Source organism: Neodiprion lecontei, chromosome 3 (assembly GCF_021901455.1).
Source record: "Neodiprion lecontei isolate iyNeoLeco1 chromosome 3, iyNeoLeco1.1, whole genome shotgun sequence".
NCBI lineage: Eukaryota > Metazoa > Arthropoda > Insecta > Hymenoptera > Diprionidae > Neodiprion > Neodiprion lecontei.
Genome location: NC_060262.1, coordinates 10,832,519 through 10,857,633, shown reverse-complemented (window position 1 = coordinate 10,857,633; position 25,115 = coordinate 10,832,519). Strand labels below are relative to the sequence as shown.

The 25,115-nt window shown below is 34.4% G+C and overlaps 1 protein-coding gene across 4 annotated transcripts; it reads left to right on the top strand.

Moving 5' to 3' along the window:
* Positions 1 to 4,987: 4,987 nt before the first annotated feature.
* Positions 4,988 to 24,378, top strand: LOC107226154. 4 transcript variants are annotated; one of them, XM_015666863.2, is made up of 9 exons: positions 4,988 to 5,078; positions 12,261 to 12,362; positions 12,757 to 12,979; positions 15,461 to 15,772; positions 16,010 to 16,206; positions 17,895 to 18,050; positions 21,781 to 22,069; positions 22,180 to 22,308; positions 23,968 to 24,378. In XM_015666863.2, the coding sequence occupies exons 2-9, from the start codon at positions 12,286 to 12,288 to the stop codon at positions 24,259 to 24,261; spliced, it is 1,677 nt and encodes a 558-aa protein (XP_015522349.2). In that variant the 5' UTR covers positions 4,988 to 5,078; positions 12,261 to 12,285; the 3' UTR covers positions 24,262 to 24,378. The 4 variants fall into 4 exon arrangements, with proteins under 4 accessions (XP_015522349.2, XP_046590148.1, XP_046590147.1 ...); XM_046734192.1 differs by lacking the exon at positions 4,988 to 5,078 and adding an exon at positions 11,414 to 11,623; XM_046734191.1 differs by lacking the exon at positions 4,988 to 5,078 and adding an exon at positions 11,761 to 11,779.
* The last annotated feature ends 737 nt before the right edge of the window (positions 24,379 to 25,115 follow it).

Genomic DNA, 25,115 nt, shown 5'->3' with positions numbered 1-25,115 from the left:
AGTATGTGTGATGAAGGAAATTGAATTGTAATTTAATTGTAGAAGGTACTTTTTTGTATCAACAATATTTATTACACAGTTTTACGATCTTTCATATATTTTTTAACTGTTATACATATCAACTTCGAATAAGCATCTACTTAATATTAACAGTCAGCAACCTGCGCTTTCATATAAATAATCTTGTAAAAAATAATGGCACACGACATTTTAAGTAGTGTGACGGGAATTTTTCCCGCTCCTCGGTCACTCGGAGAAAATGACCAAGAACTTACCGCGTGCACAATAATTTGGCTTCCACGATGTACCCTGGATCTAAAAACAATATTGCGAAGTTTTGTTGGGCGCCTGGCTTGATTAACACGCCTCGAAATCGTTAATGCGCTATACCTCGACAATATGCTCGGTAGCTCAGTACCGCGGAGAGGGAAGGGGTAATTTTTGGAGAGAGAGAAACACTCGAAAACCACACGCTGCGTAACAAAAGAAGTAAAATAAAATCTGACTACAAAAGCACATGTAATCGGCCTCCGCTTATAAATTTTGATGATCTAAAATCATCAAGGTTGAAAATGTCTGCATCAGAAATGCAGACTTTTATACTTCATGCGGGCTTACTGTTCGGTGATCTGATTTCAGATGAAAATGATGAATACTGGGAACTTTTCAAATTACTCGGGCAAATTCTTTCAATCACCTTATAAACATCCATTTCAAAAGGGACATCTACTTACCTACAATGTTTAATTGAGGAACATCATATGCCATTCGTAAAACTGCATGGCAATAAGCTAATACCTAAGCATCACAATATGATTCATTATCCGGGAATAATAGATAAAGTTGGACTTCTGCGCCATATCTGGACAATGAGGTTTGAAGTAAAACATCGACCTTCAAAAAAGAGTGCTGCCGTTAGTTTCAACCGTATGAATGTTTGTTACACTATAGCTCTGAAAAATCAATTGAATTATTCCAATACTCTGATATACAATAAGTCATTCGCGGATGATGTTTCCTTTAAAAAAATTTAAAAAAAGCCAAGAGTACTCTGTGATCTCCCTCTTGATGCTGCTGAGCCCATAAGCGTTAAATGGATTCGTGTAAATGGTGTTAAGTACACAGTTGAAACAGTTATTTTGATAGGTATTAACGAATTACCTGTATTTGGCAAAATTCTACGTATTTATTTGAGGCGGAAACTTGTAAATCCTAGAAAGTCTGATATTTTATTTTTAGTTGAAACTGTTGAGTGTCAATACTATAACGATCATTTACAAGCTTACGCTATTCGTAACACAAATACATTGCAGTATAAACAACTAGAATCAGTTGTCCGCGAAGATCACTATAATGTTATAACGATGCCTTGCGGAACATAGTATTATAGTACATACAATTTTGAGGTAACCGAAGCAGGTTATTAATTCCCTGAAGATATCTATATGTGATACATACTTAAATATAATCCAAAGAAAAGGAATGTTTCTAAAATACTTTATATTATTTTATTTCGTTTGTTTAGTAAAGTGAAGATACAAGAGCTAAACAGTACTGTATAGTTCTTTAGTTCTATTATGTCTAGTCTCATTGCCTCAACCGAAGGCAACTGACTGATGATTTTGATAAATGATATATATTCATAGATATATAACTTATGCAAACGTATATGCGTATAACATACGTATATATGTGAACACTGCAGATTTCCACAAATGATTATTTTAATTTAGAAAAGTCACTACGCAACGAGTATGAAACAAAGTAAACTGCGTTATAGCTATGACATTTACTTGATAAGTTATCAGACTAAATCATTTTTTTTTTTTTTAACGTGAACTACTTCGCGTTTTGAATTTGTGATTCTGTCATTTCACGTGTTGAACGAAACCTTTTAGATGTAAGTATTTGTCACTGCATATTTTATTTGTATTGTAACTTCTGCATATGTTGTGAATATACGCTAAACGTAGATATTAGAACATGTTTATTGAATATTGATCTCATTATCATAATTCAACAATTCAGAAAATATTTTTGTTCAAAACTTTCCATGTAAGAATATAATATATAATTTATGCAATATGTAGATTAGAGTGGGTTTTTCTTTTAACTTTTTTTTACGTACTCTGTGAAACGTTAGTTTCTAGCTTTGAACGAAGTCTCGTGAAACCAGAAGTCGGTAGCAAAATTTCAAGAGGTGCCTTATCGCGATTTCCTATTTCTCATTCGAATACCATGGGGAATTTTTTTTTTAAACTCTCGAATCTAATACTCGTCAACGCATTAGTGTACTAATAAAACCAGAACGTATTTTGTGAGGAAGTGAATGCTGTACAAAAAAGGTTTCTTATCCTTTTTTGATAAATCCGCTCTTTCAAAAGTTATTTAAGGTCCTTAAATACATTTCGAAAGATTGGATTTATCAAGAAAATATATGAGATCTTTTTTGTGGAGCGTTCAATTCCCTACAAAAATACGTTGGTCTTATGAGTATGCTAATGCGTTAACGAGTTGTGAATTTCCAAAATTCAAAAAAACAAATTTCTCATGTTATTCAAGTAGGAAATGGAAAATCGGGATGAAGAGCCGCTTAGAATTTTACTACCGACTTTTGGTTTCACGAGGCTTCGTTTGAGGCTACATAATAACCTTTCGAGTGGAATGTTAGAAAAAAAAAGGTATGAAAAATTTCAAAAAGAACCACGCTAATGTGGATATACGGTTGAGTTTGTTAAAAGGGGACCAACTGAACTTTTGACAAGAACCATTTATTGTTTCCGTTTTTGAAATGATTTGAAACAATCTAATTAAAAATCATTTCCAGCAAAACTCAGGTAATGACGGTACGTGCGTTGAACGCAAATATGAACGTTGTGTTACGAAAGTCTATGCGCAAAAAACCCTTTGGCCGTGGTACGCTGAAAATATTTTGTGACAGGTTCCCTGCGCACAAACTTTCATTGCAACACATTCACATTTATTTTCAATACACATAATAAGATTATCTGAATTTCGATGGACGGAATTACCGATTTGATTTTTTTAAGTCATTTTAAAAATGAATGAATCGTTTCTGTCAAAACTTCACTGGAGTCACCCCTTCAAGTATATAAGTATTAAAGTTGTGTTGATACTATAATTCGTTAAAAAAAAAAGAGAGACATACTCAATGTGGCCGTTCTTTTTAGACAGTTTCATCATTGATGCGCACGTGATAAACTATAAGATATTGTATCAATAACTAAATTTCACAGTCAGCCAATACAATTACTATAGTTATATTGGCATACAATATTTTGCAACGAATCTACATTATGATTAGAACAACACATTTAATGGCGTGTGCGACCCAATATTATAGTTTTTTAGAATTTTATAGATAGTGTGAGTAGACTTAAATATGGTTAATGCTGATACAATAATTCGTTAGACAAGATCATACGAACATAGTTTCACCGACTATATACATATGGTCAGGTCTTCGTATCGTACCGTTAACTATGCAACTTTTGTCAGATGTAACCATAAATTCATAGTTCGGAACAACATAATGCAATAAGTTCTATTAACCATAAATTCGTATTGTCCCCTGAGCACACTGTTTTTTATGGTAAAGATAACCACAATTTTCTCTGAGTGTACGTATACAAAACATATGTCATGTTTGTAACATTTTTTAAAAAGGAATGGTTGGGACGAAAATTTAAAAAAAATGGTGAGTGCTTTTTTTAGGTTGTAGAATCATATAAAAAATAATGAAGCAAATTGGCGGGGGTCAGGGAAAATGTCCTCTCAGTTGGCATGGAATACCTCGTATACATATTAAGTACAGAAGTAATTAATTAGTAATTGAATTTTTGTAAATTGCCCATTACAAAAGTAGTTTGTAATTAAATATTTTTTCATCACACAATACAAATATAAATACCAATTGAATGTGTAATATTTGAATTGAAAATCTAACCGAAGACAAGCAACATAATAGTACAACTACGATGAGGTTTCTTACACTTTGCCATTTGCTTGTGTGACTGCGTGCCGCTAACGCATGAACGCATATCACTTCCAACATTGAAGACGCAACTTACGATTAGTATTGGGGTCGATGAGCGCATGCGTTCAAATATCAGCATGTTGCTAACAATTATTCACAACATTTGTAACAGGGTAACTTTGAAGCTAAATATTTCTTCATTGTGTTCCGTCTCTATAAGAGGAACCTTGACCCGTTCATTTTAAAACTAAAATAATAACTCGAAACGCCTTTATTCCATTAAAGAAACACTTTCTGGACAATTTTGAGATTTTTTGGACATGTTTCAGAAATTGAGTTATTTTCAAAATTTATATTTTTCTCTCAATGCGACAATAGTTCTACAAAATGAAGCAGCAATCGATTTGTCAAAAAATTTTACCCTTATTTCATTTACTTGATAATAATTTAATGTGCAGTATGTCGCGAGAAAATCGTATAAAACAAAAATCAAGATCGTACACTGTCGTATACAAAAAAGCGAATGGGTTAACACACACACAGCCTAAGCGAATTATCCTCAAGCCTGAATTTTCACCCGATTGTAACTTTAGTCAAGCGAAAATACAAATGAATTATTCAATATAAATGTACTCTACTCCTGAAGTGTTTTTAAACGCCGCGAGGAGATTATGCATCTTCCGATCTCTCGGTTGTGATTAAGCAAATGATCGCAGTATATAGAGTGCTGTAGCCAGTGAGTAAATTCCTTTGTGCAGAACCATAAGTCTGCTGTTTCAAGCCAATCGCGTTCGAGAATAAAGTGGAAACTACCAATGAGTTCCCAGGCTGCCACTAGAAATGCATAAACGAGCACACTCACGATCAGTGATAACAGTGACAGTTGCCTGACTTCTTGTACCGAATACCAGATGGTGCTACACACACACTTTTTTCTGTACCATTTTTTAGATAGCCGAACAAGCGGTTATCTAATGGCACCGAGTCCAGTTCATCCTGCAGAGCTGAAGCCTGCAGACGCTCTGATAACGTCTCAGTTTTAAGAAGAACGCAGTCTCCAGTTGAATACTACAATATAAAAGTAAGTACTCACCAGTGTTTCGCAGTACTAAGTACAAAGTTTCGAATATTTAAATTTTCATATCAACCATTTAAACCAAGTGAATTACTCCCGAAATCATAATTTTTCCAAACACCAGCTGTCTACGTTAATTTAATAACCGGCATTGTAGACATGCTATTTATAGTGTCATTATTGATCAAAGGCGTTATTACTCCGTTAAAATCTTTTGTTAATAAAAAAAGAAACTGTGATGACTGCTAATCAGTTAATTAGTATAATATCAGCATCGTGAAAATTCTCCGTTTATAAAGAATTCAAATTTATATTGTATAAAAATGTATCGCACAACTTCAGTCGCACCGTTTATAAAAAAGTGAGTAAAGAAGGTCGACCCCGGGTAATTTTTTGTGACACCTTAATGCGCTTGGGTGGGCCTGGGTTCACCATCTTCCTCACCCCCTTTGCGTCTATCACAGGAAAGCCCAGTAGACTGACTGCCGTTGGTATTCTACCGCCAATGGTCGTACAAACATGTGTCATGTAATTGTTACGCTGGACTCCGTATAATGAAAATAGAAAGCAAGTGTAAATATCGTCAAATCATAGGATTGACAAAACAGTAGTGACAACAGTTACTGAATTAATTCATACTAAAAATAAAATTTACCGAAGACTGAAACTTGATAAATTCTTTTAAACGTATCTGACAACACGTTGTATCGATGTTCATAATTATAATTTTTTAAGGTATATGAATGGTTAAATCATCCGAAATGTAAAAAATATTTCGTCCCGTTTCCCACGAGAGTCTTCGGGAACACATCAAAAATATGTTCCGTCACGGAATATAGTGGAATGTACTTGACGTTTAATGCTACTGTGCCGCTTGACAAAGAAGAATAACTCCATAAAAAATCGACATCAATTACGCAAGCTACGACAGATGAAAAATAGATAGACTCTGATCTTGTTTATTTCTTATATAACTGGTAGAAAAGGCAATGGTTGTTTATACATATTTTTCAAAGTTTATCGACTGTAATCTTTGACGATTGTCCGCAAGTTGCGCTGTTAGTTGTATTTTTTTCAATCTGCTCGATTCTACATGTCATACGTAAACCCTTTTTTCCGATGGAAAGTACCTGTACAGTGTAATTTTAAGGATACTCGTACTTCAGACAAATTATTATTGCATTCTAGCACGTTTAACAGATGCTGATTTTTTTTATATGTACATGGTTTTTTCAATAATTTAAATATTCACAATACTTCTGAAATCAAAAGTTTTGGTACATATAATGTATATGTATTGTGATCATGGTATGCGCAATTTAAACCGTGTGTATGCAAAATACCACTTAGATCAAATTTCATAAAACAGAGTGTCTTAAAAATAAAATCTAGCGTAAAAAAATTATTTGAGTACAAAGACATACATCCAAAAATGTTGTCTGCAATGGAACTCGCGTAAGGGTATGAAAAAATTATACCTGCTTTGTTGGGTAATTCGCCAATTCTCGATTCGCAAATTTCACTAATATATCGAAATCGATCGTACATTTTAATGTCTAGTATATTATGACTCGCCAGTAAGGTGCGTGGCTTTCTTATCAGAACTTGAAAATGATTAATGTATTGAAATTTATTTTTCCTATTTCGGAGATTTAAATTATGAAACGTAAACTCACGGACTCTCTTTCCGTCTTCGACCTTACTTTCGGGGCACAAGTAAAGCAATGCGCAAATTTCAGTAAGATTTGTTAACACTAGAACTGCCAAACCAGTCAAAATGAATGGTTTTACAATTTCGTTTTAAAATTCACGGCTACACATTCGGGTGTCCTTAAAAAGGTCATTTTTGAATTTCGACTGTCCTACCCCCCAAATTAGCTCCAAATAATTAGAAAATGACTCTCTAATTTTTTCACGGGTTTATCTCAACGCTAACCCCTCCCGCCAATCGGATGGATTTCCCCATGTAAAACACACGTGTTTCGGACACATTTTCAGTGTATATTTTATCAAAGAAGCAATAATGTTCAATAAGATTGTGTATTTGAAATGCTGAAATCCATCCTGTTGGGTGGAGCAGTTAGAGTTGAGGTCAAGATCTGAAAACATCAGGGAATTACTTTTGAATCATTTGGAGCAGGTTTAAGAGGTAGGACAGTCGCAATTCAAAAACTACCTTTCTAAAGAACACTCTACTACACATTTGTGAATTTTTTGGTCAGTCACACCCTGGTATCTAGATGATTTCCCCAATTGATTAACCGTACACTCTTCGAATGTTAATCGATTCCCAAACATTCATTTTGCAACGCATAGAATAAATTGTACATAAATTCGACTCGATCTGGCAAATATGCGATAGGAATTTGAATTACAAATACTACGGGTATAATTCGTAGGATCGACATAATTTCAAGAGTCCGACATTACGTCCGTCTTTATTTCGGTAAATGGAGCATTATTTTTTAAATCGAATATGCTTTGAAGTTCAAATTTTCAATTTTCTTGATTTAAAAAAAAATAATATTCTTTTGGAAATCTTTATTTTCATATCTTCTTAAGTGATGAATTTTCCGAATATTGTCTGTTTAAATTCTTCAAACAAATATTATTAGAAAACGAAATGAGATGCCGGAAAAGTCGAGACTTTTTTTTCGTCTTGAACCCTGGATTCATAAAAACAAAACATATTGTAATTGTACTTTACAAAAATTACTAACTGCATTGAACTTCAAACAATATTTTTCTTCTTATCATAAGGATTTAGTGTTATTTTTTTGAGAAATAATTATTCGCGAAATTTTTATTATTCATTTGAACGTACCCTTTGTTTGTCTATAATCGCAAAACTTCACCATTATTAAATTTAACACAATCGATTTACAAGTGCATAATATAAAGTCCCTCATCGAAGTCACCGACACTGTGGACACGTTTTGAATCAACCATTTTTCCATAAAAAATTTTGATTGCTCTTCCTCCCACTTCACGGTATGGAGCATATAACATAAACATTTGAATTAAGCGATAATTGTAATTAATGGCGTTGAATACTGGTTATGTTATGTTGCAACAATATGTCAATTAAAAGTAGTCAGAAGAACACAATTAAACTGCAATTTTCAAAAATGTACCATCGTGTAGCGCTAAAAACCATTCAAAAATGTATAAATTTCTTGAATTCATTCGGAGTTAAACAATTTTTATTGGAATAAAAGCGATTATGCATAAAATAAATGTATTCTTTCTTCAAATTTTTCAAGTTAACGATGCCATGTCTGAATTTGTAAGGCTTTATTGAATGCTATGCACTGATAAAATGTTTACAACCTTATTAATAACAATTTGTTACTTGCAAAAAAAAACTAGCGTTCTTTAAAACTGAAATTGTGCAAAATTTATACAGTTCGCTTGTAAACACACATGAAATATATTATTTGTATAAATGTCGTATATTCTCGAAATCCTTGCTACCGGCGAGGACTTTTCTTCATATTTTATGTGATACTGATGATATTTTGATAGGCGGTTGAACTTATAGAAAATAAACAGAGCTACAAAGTGCAGCTAAATTGATATCGTTGTGTGCGATTCTTGGAAATTAGGTCACGTTAAAGTCTGAAAACTATAGCTAAAAATCTGAATTTTGTACCCAGCTGATGAAATTTTAATTTTCACTGAGTCAGAATTTCTTTGAATCGGTAGGTTATCTGTCTAGTGTGTAGATGTCATTGATTTCCCAAATTTTTTTTTTTTATCCAACCTTTAGATATAGATTTGTTATTTTTTGTGTCCTTACTTCTACGTGATCACCATCCTTCTGTCTAAAAAAAAATGTTCACATGGTTTTTTGCGAATGAATTTGTATTTAAAATTCTTATCATTATGGCTCAATTATTTTTCGTTAAATACTTTCGATTTTTGTTTATGTCCAATAAATCATTGATACAGAACTCTCATGTTTTCGATTTCAATACTTTCTAACAATATATTTTCAATCTACTTTTCTACTTCTTGTACACGTGTATGAACGCAAGCTTTATTCACAACAACCGAATATATTTTGTTCTTATTCTCAGTAGTTGGGTAAATCCACGAGGGCCTAATTTTTATTTTCTGATTTTTCCGCAGAAGTTTTCATCTACCAAAATGCAAAGCAAATCGATATCTCTCTACTTGAAACTTGAAGAATATCTAGGGTAAAACGAGGCAAAATGATTCCGTAGGGCAAAACGATCGTATCAAAGTTTAAGCCAATCCGCTATCAGATCATAATTTCAATTATGCACAGTGTACGTGTCGCGACCAACGTAAATAAATGATGTAAGTACAACAAAGCAGCCGTGCGTGTTACTGCAGATGAGAGATAACTGGGCTTACTTCAATCGCATACTCTTGTAATGCAAGTGTTCTATTATTTGTGTCACGCAAATCTTTCCCTTATCAGGATCCGAACAATAACCGTATTATATAGATGAGCATACATATGGGTCACATTGTGTGCATACATTTTTCGTGTCGATGATGGCACAGTACGTGGGGTTGAATTATACTTTGCGTTTGGAGCAAAATAGTTATTCATGGGCCGGGCCAAAACGAACATAGGTAACTCAAATGAAACATAACCGGCGACCGTTCACCATTGGGTTCTTAATCAGTACGTTTTCGGGATGGGCTTACAATACCCGTGCCGCCATTAAGGGGTAAGGCCACTATAGCGCGGGAAAAAGTAAGCATATTTTGGGATTTTTTTTCAGCGGGACAATCGAACAAATCAAATTTCTGAAAAGGGTCCTTCATTGTGCATATCGTAAACTGGATAAATAATTTTTTTCAAAGTAGTATAAATGAACATGGCGGCTGCAAAGCTTTTCTTCGACGAAGCTTTCTTTTTCAAAGGCGCGCGTTCGGGCCAACTCTAGCTGCAATTTTTAATTTACAGTCAATCAAAATTTTTTTCTCGATTATACACATAATAGCTACAGAACTGCGTCGGTTTTTTTTTTTTTTGATACTTGAATTTTTGAAAAAACGGCGCATTTTTTAAATATAAGTTTAAAGTACCAAAAATAAAAATCGTCCAGAAAGTGTTCATAAAAAAAAAAAAAAAAAAATATGTAATATATCGGGAAAATCCTTGGTACTTCTGTGCAGAATGTAATTGTGAATACACAGTTAAAATTTCAAGACCATCGGTCAAGATTTGTTCTCTTTTGTTGTTTGTGCTCGAGTTATGAGTGCGGACGACTTGAAAGATGTAGTTTCAAGAAAAACGCGTTTAAAGTTTTCGGTACGGAAAAATGATTCAGTATTTCTTTGGATTGCTAATCCGTAATAAATAGTTAAACAAACCATTAGCTTTCCGGTTAACTTTCCTTTTCCGCCAAGGCCTTTCCCTTTTTTTTTAAAGTACGCAATCGGGTGCTCATCCTTTTTTGCACGTGGTCAAGGTATTCTTTCTTGAGCACTGTAAAATTCTCATACGGCTTAGCATCTACGATTCCTTTCATATTTTTCCCACCTTAGTCATTCGAGTATGTCATTTTTAAGGTATCAAAGCATTTTTTAAAAAAATTTAACGAAAAACAATTTTTTGATATTTCTACAGTGGCCTAACCCCTCAATTCCGATTGTACAGAGCTTACATTCCAAAACCGTTGATTACGCGAACCAACAATCGAAGTGGTACAAAACATGCTTGTAACAAATGAAACGTTACGGTAAAAACCCATGTCTTCACAAAATAAAACCCCTGCGCTGTAATAAAAGCTGCCGGCAATGGATAATTAATTTATTTCGAAACGTGAATATGTATCAATATCACGACATGAAAAAATAAACATCTCGTGGTGACTATTTTGCCCCGCGACACGAGGTAAACGATCATTTTGCATCAGAGCGCTGTTTTGCTAATTACAGCAATAGTAGCATCTTATAAAATCTCTGAAAATTAAAAATTATAGCCAAAAGGTGGTGGAATTGACATTAGATGTCACCGTATTTTATCAATCTAGTTGATTTTTCTTTAGGAGGATTATTTTTTCCCGGTCTCCGTTACTTAGGTACCCGTCAGAAGGTTAGTCGCGAAGTACTTTTAAACTTTTAGCACATACAAAAAAATGTACTATTATCTTTTCTATGCGTACGTATACGGTGTTTTCTTACTCTGTAGCACTGAAGTAAAAGTGTTTGTAGTGGAATTTCCAAGAAAATGATAATGCTCCAGCCGCACTCTAAAGGTCATTTCTAGTGACCGAGTCTACTCTTATCTAAACACAACCCAGATAGCACCACATGCAAAATAACTACGTCAAAACATATTACCAGTTGTAGTATGGATGTGGCGGAAATTATTTTCAGTATCTGATATTAATTAGCGAGTACCCCATAGTTGTGCACCATATCACGACGTATCAAAATTGTCATGATAAATATGGAAAGTTTTGCAGTGAATGAGCAATTTATTTGCGTGATCTTTGCGCGGATTCGATCAAAAATTTACGCTCACTCTTGTGCAAATATTGAAACGTGTACGCTGATTGTGTTTTGTAGTAATGAACAAAACTTTGATCATTGTATGTCATAACTATCCGAATATTGGGATTGTCACTGTGCACTGCGTAATCTGATGGAAAAAGTCAAACCAATATAGCCCAGGTGACAGCTAAACATTGACAGTGTTTTGTCGCGCACGGATAGTAGAACAGGTATATTATTGATTGCGTTTCTTTAATTTCTGTCACATGAGTAATTTGAAACCTCGAGAATTACAATTTGCCGTCATTAAAATTGAAAACTTAGGCTATCAGGTGATTAAATAGCACCGACAACAAGGCTCTGACGTCATGAGGACATTTTCCAATGCCGTTGATACAGATGAACGTACGTAACTTGCAGTAATCTTGAACCTGCGAAACGCAGAGAGGAAATGTCAGGACCCACACAATTTTAGTAATATTCGCGTGTGTTCAATGATTATGACATGTGATAACATTTCAATGTAGGTATTACCAGGAATCGCAGCCGTGGCGCGAAGCTTGTATTTAAACAATTCCATCATAATACGACAATCTGCTTTTAAGTTCTAAAGATATCAGTGAAATACTGCAATAAATAGATTGATATCTCCCGGTGAATTTACTGAAACGGTAATCATAATGGAATTATTTCATTCGGTTTCGCTTTTAGACTTCATCTTGACTGAAGTACGCAAATGAAGATGCGGGTTTCGGTAGCAGGGGCGATGGTGCTATGCCTTTACGTCAACGCTGCAGTTGCGAAAGAAGTATGGTACGTACAGTTTCAATAGTAATTACAAAAAGTATCTTACCTGATACGAATATGAAATATTTTTCTCAATAAGCCTAGTTTCGTGTCCATTTTGAAGTGTTTCATGCAATCAGTTTTAAATACGCAAACAAGGAATTTATTTATACATAGCAGATCATATCATATGGTGGTATTTGTACTTATATTGATCGTAGTTTTTTTGATTAACACTTCGATGTTCAATTGCAATTTAATAACTGAACGGCTTTTATCGGTAGAACGTAATTGATATTTTTAGCTGGTCGAAAGTCATTGCACTTCGTTACAGTATTGTAATCAACAATATTTTCCAGAATCGGAGACAATTGTCGCAATTATATTCCGACGGAATCAAAAATTAATTACTTTTTTTTAGCCCCGATAGCGTGATTAAAGATGCTATACTCAAATTAGCACACGCAATGCGGATTAATAGTCAGAAATTAGAACGACATGAACTTCGTGACCGTCAAGCAACAGAACATATGAACGAGGCTGTGGGAACTTTAGTTCAAAAAGCGTCCGTTCTTGACACGATCACGACACATTTCACGAAAATCGAGGATCGGATATCTGGAATTGAGCAGCTCATTTCGCAGGTAAGTAAGAGGTGGTTCTCTCTGAGAAATTCTATACGGTTTCACCTGGCATCGGGCGGTCACGATTCCTGATTTTGTTACGACCTCAGCGTATAGTGTAGTCCTCTCAAATACGACCACCCGTAATTTTATTTTCGATATCCCTCACCGTTCCAAAGCCAAAAGCTGTCAAACTTCTAATCTTCTGGTCATTTATTATAAGCTGCAAGAACTACAGAAAATTCTATGCAAAATTGCAAAATTTTTAAGCCTGCTAAAAGTTCGTAATTCGTCGATAATTTATAAATTATTCATCACGGTTACCATTCAATTTATTGTTCGAGATTTTTCCGGAGCTCTGACAAATCTGAAAATGAATTACAGAATATTGTAGGGGAAATTGAAAATATTTCAGGCAAAAGAAGTTTCTTTATTCTTCGAAATTATAGCCATATTGTGTAGAATTTGATGTAATTTTCTTCACATTTGTTTATAAACTGGCCCCCAAAAATCTAGAACAGTAATTGAGTTGTAGCAGTATTAAATAATTTATATCTAAACCAACAAAGAAACCACTTCCTGTACGGTTTTGTAATGTTTGTCATTTGGTGTAGAATTTTATGTAATTTTTACACATCTATTCGACATTTGCTCAGAAAATCTTAAGTCTAATGATTTTTAACTTCGAAACGGTGGGAAATATACATAGAAAAAGACTTATGATTCTGGTTAAAAGTACTTATATTGTGTACTGAAATTGAGAAAACTGTTGAATAGTGACCGTTCAACGCTGGACGAAACTGTTCGAAATTCCCTGCACTCATAATAAGTCGGCACTCAAGGCCTATTGAATAAAATATTATCGTCAAAAAAGGTAGCCTTTTGTTTACTCTCCCAACATTATATAGCCTAAATAAATGCAAATATCAGCCATGAACCCTAATTTACTTTTAGTTGATATCATAGTCACGTTTATACTTATACCGGTGTCGGAAAATATGTTGAGCCCGATTTCATCCAATAAACCTATATTTATACATTGTGGATCAAAGTATTGTCACCGAATCTTACTTTTTTTCGCCGTTGATTTCTTCTCTTTAAATGTTAACACGATCTAGTTTACATAAGTAGTAAGTCTGACTGTACAGGTGAAGTGTTCGGAATGTAATAGATTTCTGAAAGTGGAATCGCAATATTCGTAAGCTATTGAAGCTGAATATCAAAAATTTAGTAAGTCTGTCAAAGATTATAATTAAATGAAACTCCACATGGTCTTCAAGTTTACCAACGAAAAATTTTTCTTTCATAGAAGTCATCGTTATATGAACACGTTCCGTTCGTTGACCTCGCTGCTATGAAGTGTGGCACATATTCCATCGCATGAACAGACAGTATTGTAGTTAGAAATCACTGACCCAGAGAGCCGCCAGGGGGGTGGGGGGGAGTAGAAGGATGGTTATATATAATATCAGTGAAGGGGAGGGTGGGAAACTGTGATGTTTTTTTCTGAAAATACGTTGAAAAGTTATTTTAACTCTATCTATTATATAATAACGGCAGTACATTGAGATAATAATAATAATATCATCGTAAAATTATCGATTTCCGTCTATAGTAAACTGAACAGTAAAATTTCAACGGATTGATGATCGTATTCAAATTGACATGAAATCATCTATTGCGCTATCTTAGTAAAACTCTAAAAAGTGAGACCGATAAAATAAAAGAGAATACATAGCTTATATCCTTGGAGACTATCAATGCTGTTTGGACTAATAGTGACATTAGTTTTAGTCAGTGAAGGCTCTCAAATTCCGAGATTGTAATTGCTAACGTTAACGTAACGAAATACTGAAAGAAAAATCACAATTTCACGCCTATTGAATGACTTTGTATAGGCGCTGAGTTTGCAAATATGAGTACGTTCTGCATCGCTTACCGAATCTTGCAGACAATCTTAAAGCTGTGAAATAATGTTTTTGAGAATCGCATCCCTATATCAATGTTAGTAATGTTAACTCGTCCTCAAATGCACTACAATATTCCCATACACTCATACCCAGGTCAACTTAGCTGATGCAGCGTATGACTATACATTTTTGCAACGTTTGGCCGAATTTTTATAAATTTTGACAAGCGCGGAATTGTTATTTGCACTGTCTGATTCTAAGAGACTTATGATTAGTTTGAATTAAACAAAGAATATTTAACCGCATGCACATTGAGAGTACATTCCAATTTTCAAGTCAGTACAATCATCAGACACATTCGTGTATAATAATATAATGTTAATAGTCAGGATTTACAGATAAAATACTATTAGGTTGAGAAACAGTTAAATTTTCAACTCGAAGTAGCCACGAAATAAGTAAATTTCAATATACTGGATAGTCTAAAGTATGCATATGTATTTGATTCTGAGGAACTATTTAGCCTTGACAAAAGATATTTTATCATACGTTTTCATAAGAATATTTTCTCCTTTGTGTTGTCCTAATCTAGAAAGACGAAAGAGAAAGAATCCAGTTGCAGAAAACCGTGGATTTGGTAGAAAAGTTGGAGAAATTTCTGGAAACACAGTTCAAGGAAATGAAAACTAAAATGTCCGAAATGAGTGAACGTACTGAACTAACTACACCATCGACAACTCCTGAATCCACATTGATGTTAGATATAATATCCAAGATAAACGATACAGAAGAACATTTAATAGAACAAGTTGCAAGGATTGAATTTGGCGTTAGCAGGATGGCCAATAAAAGTGACGATAACATTGCTGTTCAATATGAGAGACTACAGACCGTAATTGACGAAGTAAAGCTTTTTTGACTTATATGCTTTTTCCAAATCATTTAATTTCCAGTTGGTAATTAGATTGATAGTCTGTCGATGACTTAACAACAGTTGAATCCTGTCTTGAACAAAAAATGACTTTGATATTATCAAAATTATAAAAATATACAAATGATTATTTTACATATCATGCAAGTACAGGATCCTGTCAGTGAACTTTTTGTCAGGCAATTTCACCATTGTATGAATTTTACACAGGTACAAAACATAAGCGGTAGAATTACAGACATCGAAACATCTCTCGAAAAAGATCACGAGATCTCCAAAAAGGACAAAAACGAAACTATGGAGCAAATGGTTAACGTCGGATTAATTCTGCAACAGCAGAATGAAACACTTGGAACAGTTACCGAACATTTGGAAGGCATTGCGAACCGTGTCCAAGTTTTACCAACGTAAGATAGTTTCTGTCCCTTTTATTCTATTGCAGTACGCAGTAGCAGTTAGTTCAAAATATTTGATGTTTTTCAAGAATTTCAAGAGTAAACGAGCTAAGAATCAATTTAAACGATCAACAGTAATTTAAAAATGTACCACAGCTATTTCCCCTGTCTACATTTTATGTTACCGACAGCTTGATAAACAAAGAATGTTCTACGTTACAAATTCTAAGAGAGCTCGTGTGTTCCTTTAATCCGTAATTTAACAATTTTTACAGCAATACTTAATACTTGCAGAAGAATTTCCCCACCTTGTCATATTTTGAGATTGAAGACTCGATTACGAAATATCTTATAGACTTTTCATTACAAAACGTGTCACGTCGATCAAAAAATTTATCTTTAACTTCAAAGCGCAATTTATCGGTTATAGTTTTCAGCCTTTTCATTAAGTATGTGATAACATTAAGAAGATTTCTAATTTTAATTACAACAAGCGATGTGTCCAGAATCAGTATAATGTCTAATTGATCGGGTGGCTATTTTCGTGAAAAATTGAGTATTCGGTGACGGGGTGACAACAACTGTTCAATCGCCCGTGATATCTGGTTATAAAGTGGCAGCTACACACTTTTCAAAATTTGTTCACTCTTGGGATGGCATCCTGAATGCATTTTCATGAAGTTTAGTATGCGGTCTTTTGATATTGATCTTGCATATGTTTATGGATCGTCAAATTCAACAATAGCGGGCTTTGGAACGACATAATTTCTTAGTAATGACGAGATTTATACGTCGCAGTAGGTTACGATTTTGAACGCAACAACATAAAAAAACCATGATTGTTTTAGGCTGTTATTGAGTATTAATCAGTAGTGGGTAATGTAATTGGCTCTGTATGATATATGTCTTTCTGTGTTTAAAACGATTTTAATTGAATATGCAGTCAAAAGCGATGAACCACTTGCGCTTAACAAATTAACAAATTGAAAGTTTTTAAAAATAAAAATTTCCAATTAACGTAGGAACAAAGGTCATATGTCGGCATAAATCACCATTTGGTATTATTTCTTAATGGACTCGACCCAAAAAAAAAAATTCTCAGATAGAACTCGAATTCGGTTAATCTATAGCCCAGCTGGATTGAAGTCTGTAGTAGATTTTTTTTTACATTTATACAAATGATTATCAAATTTTCAAGGGTTAAATTTACAACTTTAGCTCACGCATTTTTATCTTTGAATGTCCCTAACTCCGATCCTTACAATGAAGCAAATCGACTTTACTCGGAGTGTTTCGGATTCATTTGCTCACACGATTTTCATTGTTACTAACTATTTCACATTATATTCAAAGGACCGGATATTTCGAAAAAATGTATCCACCCCTATGCCATCTTTCGGCTTCAGTTACTTTTTTCGAAGCTCGTACGATCTGAAGTATTTAGTATGTGTACTTTTGTCAAACTTAAGATTGAAATATCGTGGAGGGTAGTATTGATGACCTTGTATCACTGACTTAACAATTTTGAATTACCCCATTACAAAATCAGAAAAACTATAAAATGTTTTCGCTTTACGAACTACTCGAAGTAGTATAATAGCGCTGAAGAGATTGTTTGAGACTTGTAAATACGCGAAGCGATGCACATGAGTGGAATCAAAGTAAATTTTATCCAAGAATAATTCGTGTTTTATTTGAAGGGTATCTGAGGTTGAAGCTCGTCATCTCGAAATAAAGGAGGCAGTAAAAGGAACTCAGCATACGTTGGCAGGTTCACTTACCAATGAAATTGACGGATTAAGGAATCAAGTCTGTGAAAGTGAAGAAAAAATCAAAAACAGTGTTGCAGACCTAAGGTGAGACAAGAAGAGTTTACTGTGCTTATTACAGAAATTTGATAATATTCCTTACTTCAAGCGTCCCACAAACAAGACTGTAGGTATTATGTGAAATGTTTTTATTTGAGTAACTGGATCGAATCTTGATAAAAATTACATAACCGCGACTAGCACAAAATGAAAATTTAATATGATGATAGTCGAAGTATCGTCACTTAATGTTGTCATGATATTCCGAATGTGTCAAGTAATCTGTCTCAAGATTAACTATGGTGAAAATTCATATTCCCACCAAAATGTTCATTAGCATTCGGATAATCTTGGCCGTTGAGAAGTCTCCATTGCAGCAAGATAGCCATCTCTAGCTGCATGGTTTTTACGATACAAACATCACCGAAATGACACCATATCTGATTTATAATGAGTTAGTGATGGTACGTGAGTTATCCACGGTTGCCTTTGTAGCGAATTATAGTTACTTGCTCAGCAGTTTTTTTTTTTTTACCTTTTACCTTCAAAATCGAAGTACATGGTGAAGCAAATGAGATATTTCAATAATTAAATTTTAGACCCCCTCTTTCAGGTTTAAATCTAAAAATATCGGCCTTGGAGAAAAAATAATAGAAATAAAAATTGTAGGAAATTCATTTCCTGCAAGTTTGTCCAATATCATTTTTATGTAAAAGTCAACTACAAACGAGATAATGCAATAATCAAATCCCTCGCCCTCCCTCCCTTCGGGTTAAACTAAAAAATTATCGATCACAGAGAAAAAATAGTAGTGTCTAAAATTGTAGAAAATAATATGTACTTCAGATTTGGTTTTGGCATTTTTACTGTGAAGTTAAAAATAAACGACTAATGTAATAAATAAGAAAATTCACCCTTAAATTCGATATGGTGACCGAACGACGAAGAGTGGATTCTCGAAAATCTGGATTTGGGCTACCCCCCCCCCCCCCCCCCCCCGGCGACTCGTGAATGAAAATTGTTGTTCCAAATTTATACAATTTGAAATCCTCAAATGACTGGACCAGAATAAGACTCAACATCAGGGATAAAGTCTCACTCTCAACTCTGTTCAAGTTCAAGTTGATCTTCAATTTGAAGATTGACCAGCTTTTTTTTTCTTGTCCGCCGTGACTTTCTACTTATCAGTGTCTCGGAAATTTTTCATGTGTAACAATTTCCACTAGTCAACTAATTGAAAATTTGGTAAACCCAATGATCGGAATATAAAGTAGGCACCTAAAACTGATGACCTGAATTGTTGGGAAATTTTTGACAAGCCCTAAGTGAGGAAAAGAGAGCCCAGGACAAAATCGCCCACGTTGGCCGGCAACGTGAGTAAAAAACTACGTGGCTGTTGGAGGGTTAGCTACCAAACCCGATGTTCTTGGGTACGAATTTCTTTTCGGCATTACATCACTTTCTGGGACGCAGGGTGCGACGAAACCGAACGGACAAACTGTTTCTCCCTGATTATAGTTTATTACATTTATTCTAATCAATTAAAGATTTGATTTTTATTATTCTAGCTTACAAAGATACTTAGTTCTACTTAATGGTTGTAGAAATAACTTTGTATAAGTATTTTTCGGTTGGACTGCATAATACGAACCGCATACTACTTTAATGTTGTTATAGTTGCGTTCGGTATTTCGCTTGTATCGACCCGTTTTTTGAATTATTTGGAATCTCGTTGTAAATTGTGACTTCGTGAGCTAGTAGAGACTGCATTTACTTCCGGATTTTTGATACGCATTCTTGTTACAAGTATGACTTCCCATCTATGCAGTAGGAATCAAAAATGCCTCAGACTACCATCACCGATTTATTGGTAGTTGCTCATCCCTTACAGTAAGGAATATCCCTGCTTTCTAATACTCAAAAATCTAATTTTTTTACTATCCTCTAAGCTCAGAGGTTATTTGCGAAACCGCGTTGACAACGCTAAATCTTAGAGCGTGAACGATCCTCAATTCTGTGAAACTTTACATTTTAACACACCATACTGACCAATTATCGTGAGATTTGTATGCCTTTCAGATACTAATTGTAAGTACTTAACCAAGGTCCAAGGTTTTAAGTGTTTGAACTTATTGTTCGTTGGAGAATGAAAGCAATGCCTACCGCAGGATGGAAGATGTTAATCAATGTATTGTACATCCATAGTATCCGACAAAGAAATTGTTGCATCACAAAACTCAAAATCTATGGTAATTTTCCGTAAAAATCACTTGAAAGCGACGCAGCATGCTTTCTCAAGCTAGAGAGTGGAAGTACCCACACCAAGCAGCCTGTCCCCCTAGACATAAACCCGTAGTACTGGAAAACAAAATAGTTTGCTAACAAACGCCGAAGAAACAACAGCTCTTAATTTCAATTGCCAAAATCGTTTATAAAGGTCTTACTATTAACGTTTTCTAAAACTTCAACACTCCATATAATACAACATGAAATAACAATTAATGCAGTTCACATGATAGTAAAGATAGTAAAGATAATTTGCAAAATATAAAAATGAATGCAACTGTTCCGTTATCTGTAAAAATCTAAGGCAACCATCGTCATCTCCATTTCGAAAAAACTTAATTTTCCTCCCTTTAATAAATTGCAGCGGGGAAGTCGTTAAAATCGCGAAATCAAGGAAGCTCGGTTCCTGCCGGATGGAGATTTACACCCTTTGCCACCTCTCATATCCTGATCGAAGGATGTTGGGCTAGCTGCCCACCCCTTCCTCCTCAATTGGTTCTGAAAATTTGAAAAAATACTTTTGGTGAGGGACCTAACTGTACACGACTGTCAGTCGTTCCATCCCGTAATTTCAGGAATGTCGGAAAATTGGTCACTCTATTTTTAAGAGTAAATTATGCGCTCTCAGAGTATGGGCTTATAAAGTTTTGCCCGAACTCACAATCAGTTACGTACCACGGTTCTTATCATGAGCAAAACTCTTGGGTTGCCGAAACTCATATCTCTTTCATCTCACAATAATTTTGTACAACTGACCTTTTATTATATTGGTTGGCGTTATTGTACCGTAAGATAAGTAATTTGTGGATGTTTTCGTACATGAGCATTACCTGTATAATTCCGCTATCTGCGACTGTTCGGCGTAAATGATGCGTATAAGGTTTCGATAATTGTGAAAATTAGTTACTTTAATTTGACATGGCCAGTGAAAACTAACTACCACGAAATACGATTCAAACGTGGCGAATATGAAACAATAAAATCACAAATAAGTTCTGAGTACTAGTCCACGCTAGTTGTGGCATGGAAAAAATTCAATTGAGTGCTATTTACAGAGGGAATAAATGATTACAGTTCGTTTCACGTCATTTTTCGATTTCATGGCAGAGACTTTTCACATATTGGTTATGTTTGAATCGTATTTGGCTATGGTCAGTTTAGTAACTACTTGAATTTGGTATCATTTATTTTGGTTATTAACAAGACCTTGTACGTGTCATTCGTACAAAAAAATCTTAAATGTCGTATTTTTATTACGATGCTAAACACAAATATGCGAATACTGTTCATCTTACGCCAGGATAATTCGCCGGAGAATATGTTCTTGCAACTCTTAGTAATGATTGCTATAACATCGATTACACGAAATAATTGTGAGTTGTGTACAACCCAAGGTTCGACAATTGGTAATGTTACGTATTGCAGTCTCAAAGTCGAATGTATCTGGCAAAAGATTTGTAAAATCATATTTATTACTCTTTACTTACGACAGGTCAGATTTCGCCATGAATTCAGAGAGTGTGAATAAGGAATTAGCACTCCTTACTCAGGGTCAAGCCGTGATGGAGTCTACGGTAGACAACGTAATAGATACAGGAACGAAGGTGGAAATTGGAATCCACCAGATTATTACGGGTGTCAAGACATTGATCAAAGACCAAAATACAGTATTTAATGATAACTTTGACGAGAAAATTAGCGCAGTTTCAAACAATATCATCGGAAATCAAAGTAAGGCTCTGGCAAACTTGACAACTAAAGTCGAAAATGAAATTCTTACGGTAAGTTTTTCTCGTAACATATCTTTCGATTTGAAGTATAACGTTTTTGGAATCGTGTGTTTATAACTAGCCAGCCTCAATAAATTTAATGACATATATAATAATTCCAGGTTTGGAGAGAAATACATGCGATGTATCAAACGATGTCTCAAAATGCTGCAATACTAGAGAAACTTCATCAGAAGAACGAAGTGTACGTCAATGATACAACTTCGACCATAGACGGAATAGAAACCCAGGTTTGTAATTTCTTCAATGTAATTGAGAAACAAAACCAAAACTTTAACCAGCACAATTCATCGTCCGTCTTCTTAACCCATGGGTTTTGGCGGCCGTCGTGTGATGACAAAACAACCATAACCATATTGTATTCCCAGCGTGCAGTGCCAACGCTTTATAATCGGGCTTTCGTTGGCCCACTAGTTTCACCCAACCGTCAATTATCACCATCCTTGCAACTATGGGCCAGCGAATGTTTTCCTTAAACCATAATTGGCTCAACGGTTGCATCCAAACGTCGAGTAATTCAAATTGTTAACTTTGGCCCAGCATTGCCAATGATAACACCATGCTAGCCCGGTTGTTAAGCCAACGTCGGCTGAACGTGGAACTGATATTTCCTTGTCTGAGAATTAAATCTTGATCTCGTATCCAAATATGATTTCACGGAATTAAAGTGGGATCGAAAACGTATGATATGATCCTTTATTCTCGTCAGTTCCGAGTTGAAAATTCTTCCCAATTTTTAAAATTATTAGAAAAACTGGGTTTGCGTGTATTTACAGCTTTATTATTTTCTATAACTCTATAAATTTTCAACTCCAACTTTATATTCATAATTATCGATTTTACCACTATTCGAATTACAAAAGTTCAAACGCTGAATAAGGAAAAAATTAGCTGTTTCAGAATTCGTGTTCATATGTATACATCATCGATTTAAATTTAATGTTTTGGCGCGATTATTATCACCAGCTTTTACCTTTAAGCAAATATTTCCGAACCATTCGTGCAAGCCTGGTGAAATGTTAGCCTCATCACGATCTGTGACACGAATTAAATTAAAGGATTTTCATGGTACTGTAAAACCGCACCGGAAAACAATTGAGGACACGAAATTTGCACATGCATCACTGCTGATTTTACGCATCGAAAAAAATAAAATTCTTAAAAAAATTCCTCGAATCTCAGTTCTTACATAAGTTGTATAATTTTCCGAGATATTCAGGACATGGCAAAAAGTAGAGATTTGATTGTCAACTTTCAAGGTGCTTCTTTAGCTCAGGAGTCTTTTTCCGATATCAATCTGTGTATTTAAATAAAATTCAGTATAATGAAAAGATCCATTTACAATTAGTATCTACAAAAGTTTTGTTGTTCTGCAAAAGAATGCCGAGGTGCAGCCGAATCTTGCATCTCAGAAAACTGTTGAGATACCGTCCGTAGATTTTCTTTGCTTCATAAGACGAAATGAAATTTATATTTAACTTTGCTATATAGACCCAAAAGGTACGTCTCAAAAAATAGTATGGGATCCATATGAGAAACCCTATTTATTCGACGCATTCATAGTGAGCTTCAGTTAAGAATAAAACATACAGTAAATGATTCAAAGTTTAACCAACCGCAAGCCCAAAAAAAAATATCGTCTGCACTAGTATATTTTACGAATTTATCACGCTGCTTCGAAATGGTCCCTCTTCACAGAGATTAGTGAAAACTAAAGAAACAACCCCCCAGTTAATTCAGTTTTCAAAGACATATCACTCACGATATAAATAGTATCTCATCTGTGCGCCAATAATCTGCAGTTTTTCAAATAGATCATTTTTATAAAAATTCTGAAATAGTTTTGTAAATAAAATATTGCGAAATTGTATTTAATTCTTCTTTTACAGGTGACAGATATGTCGAAACGTACATATCAAGTTCACGAAAATTTGAACGTTTTAATGAACCGCATCGGCATGGTGTCCGACGAATTCGGTGAAATCAAAATCGCACTTGAAACAGCACTGGATAATATTAAAGCTTCGTTCAAAGAAATACAACAGAAGGAAAAAAATATTACTGGTGTAGTACCACATCCTATTCCAGACGACTATGACGAGCCGGAAGTGAACCCTGATACTTCAAAAGTTAACATTAATCTAAACACAAGAATACCAATCTCAGACGTCAAACCTAACTGAGCTTGCGTATGTAACTTTATGCATAATAAATTGATAAATAATTTTGAATATTGCCATTCTGTGATGAGCGAAAGAAGGATGATTTTCCCGCATAAATCGTCATTTATAGTGATCATTAAGAGATAATCGATTTATTTGAAACGACAATAACGTTATTGCAATTTAAACGGAAACATAAAAAATTGAAGAATTAATGCGAGAAATTATTCATACTTCGAATATAATTTTATTGTATCACTTCAATTGAATTACAAAGGATTTCATGCTATTATTGTTACAAATATTTCTTATTGACTATTATTTCGCTTGAAAAATCAGTTTAATAACTTTTTTGATAACCTGATTGTAGGGCCGCTCAAAAGTGGCAAAAAAATCGAAGAAATTACATTATAATCAGTAGTTCAAGTTCAATGTACTTGCCCTCTACCTTTGTATATAAGCAGGTGCCCTAAATCATTTAACTCGTTGCAATAATTACAATATTTACCATCCACAATTTTGTAGTACATTGAGTGTAATATAACTCTTGTATTGTGCACACTTGAGAGCCGAATTTAACATCGTATTTTTAGAATCTTGAGCGGTAAAGGTGTGTAATATTTATTTGTTTATTGCGACAGGTTATATTCTATAATTATAGTTATATACACGATTGAGTAAAACAATGCAGAATTTATTATAGACAAGAGCTCTCCGGGCTGGAATAATCAATAGAAGATGCGAATGTGTAAGATTTATCATTTCCTTAGGATCAAGATATTCATATATGCGCAAATAGTACATTAATATTAAATTATTACAGACCATTGGGATAATGATGTTGCGGAATAGTTCAGTACATAATTTGGAAAATA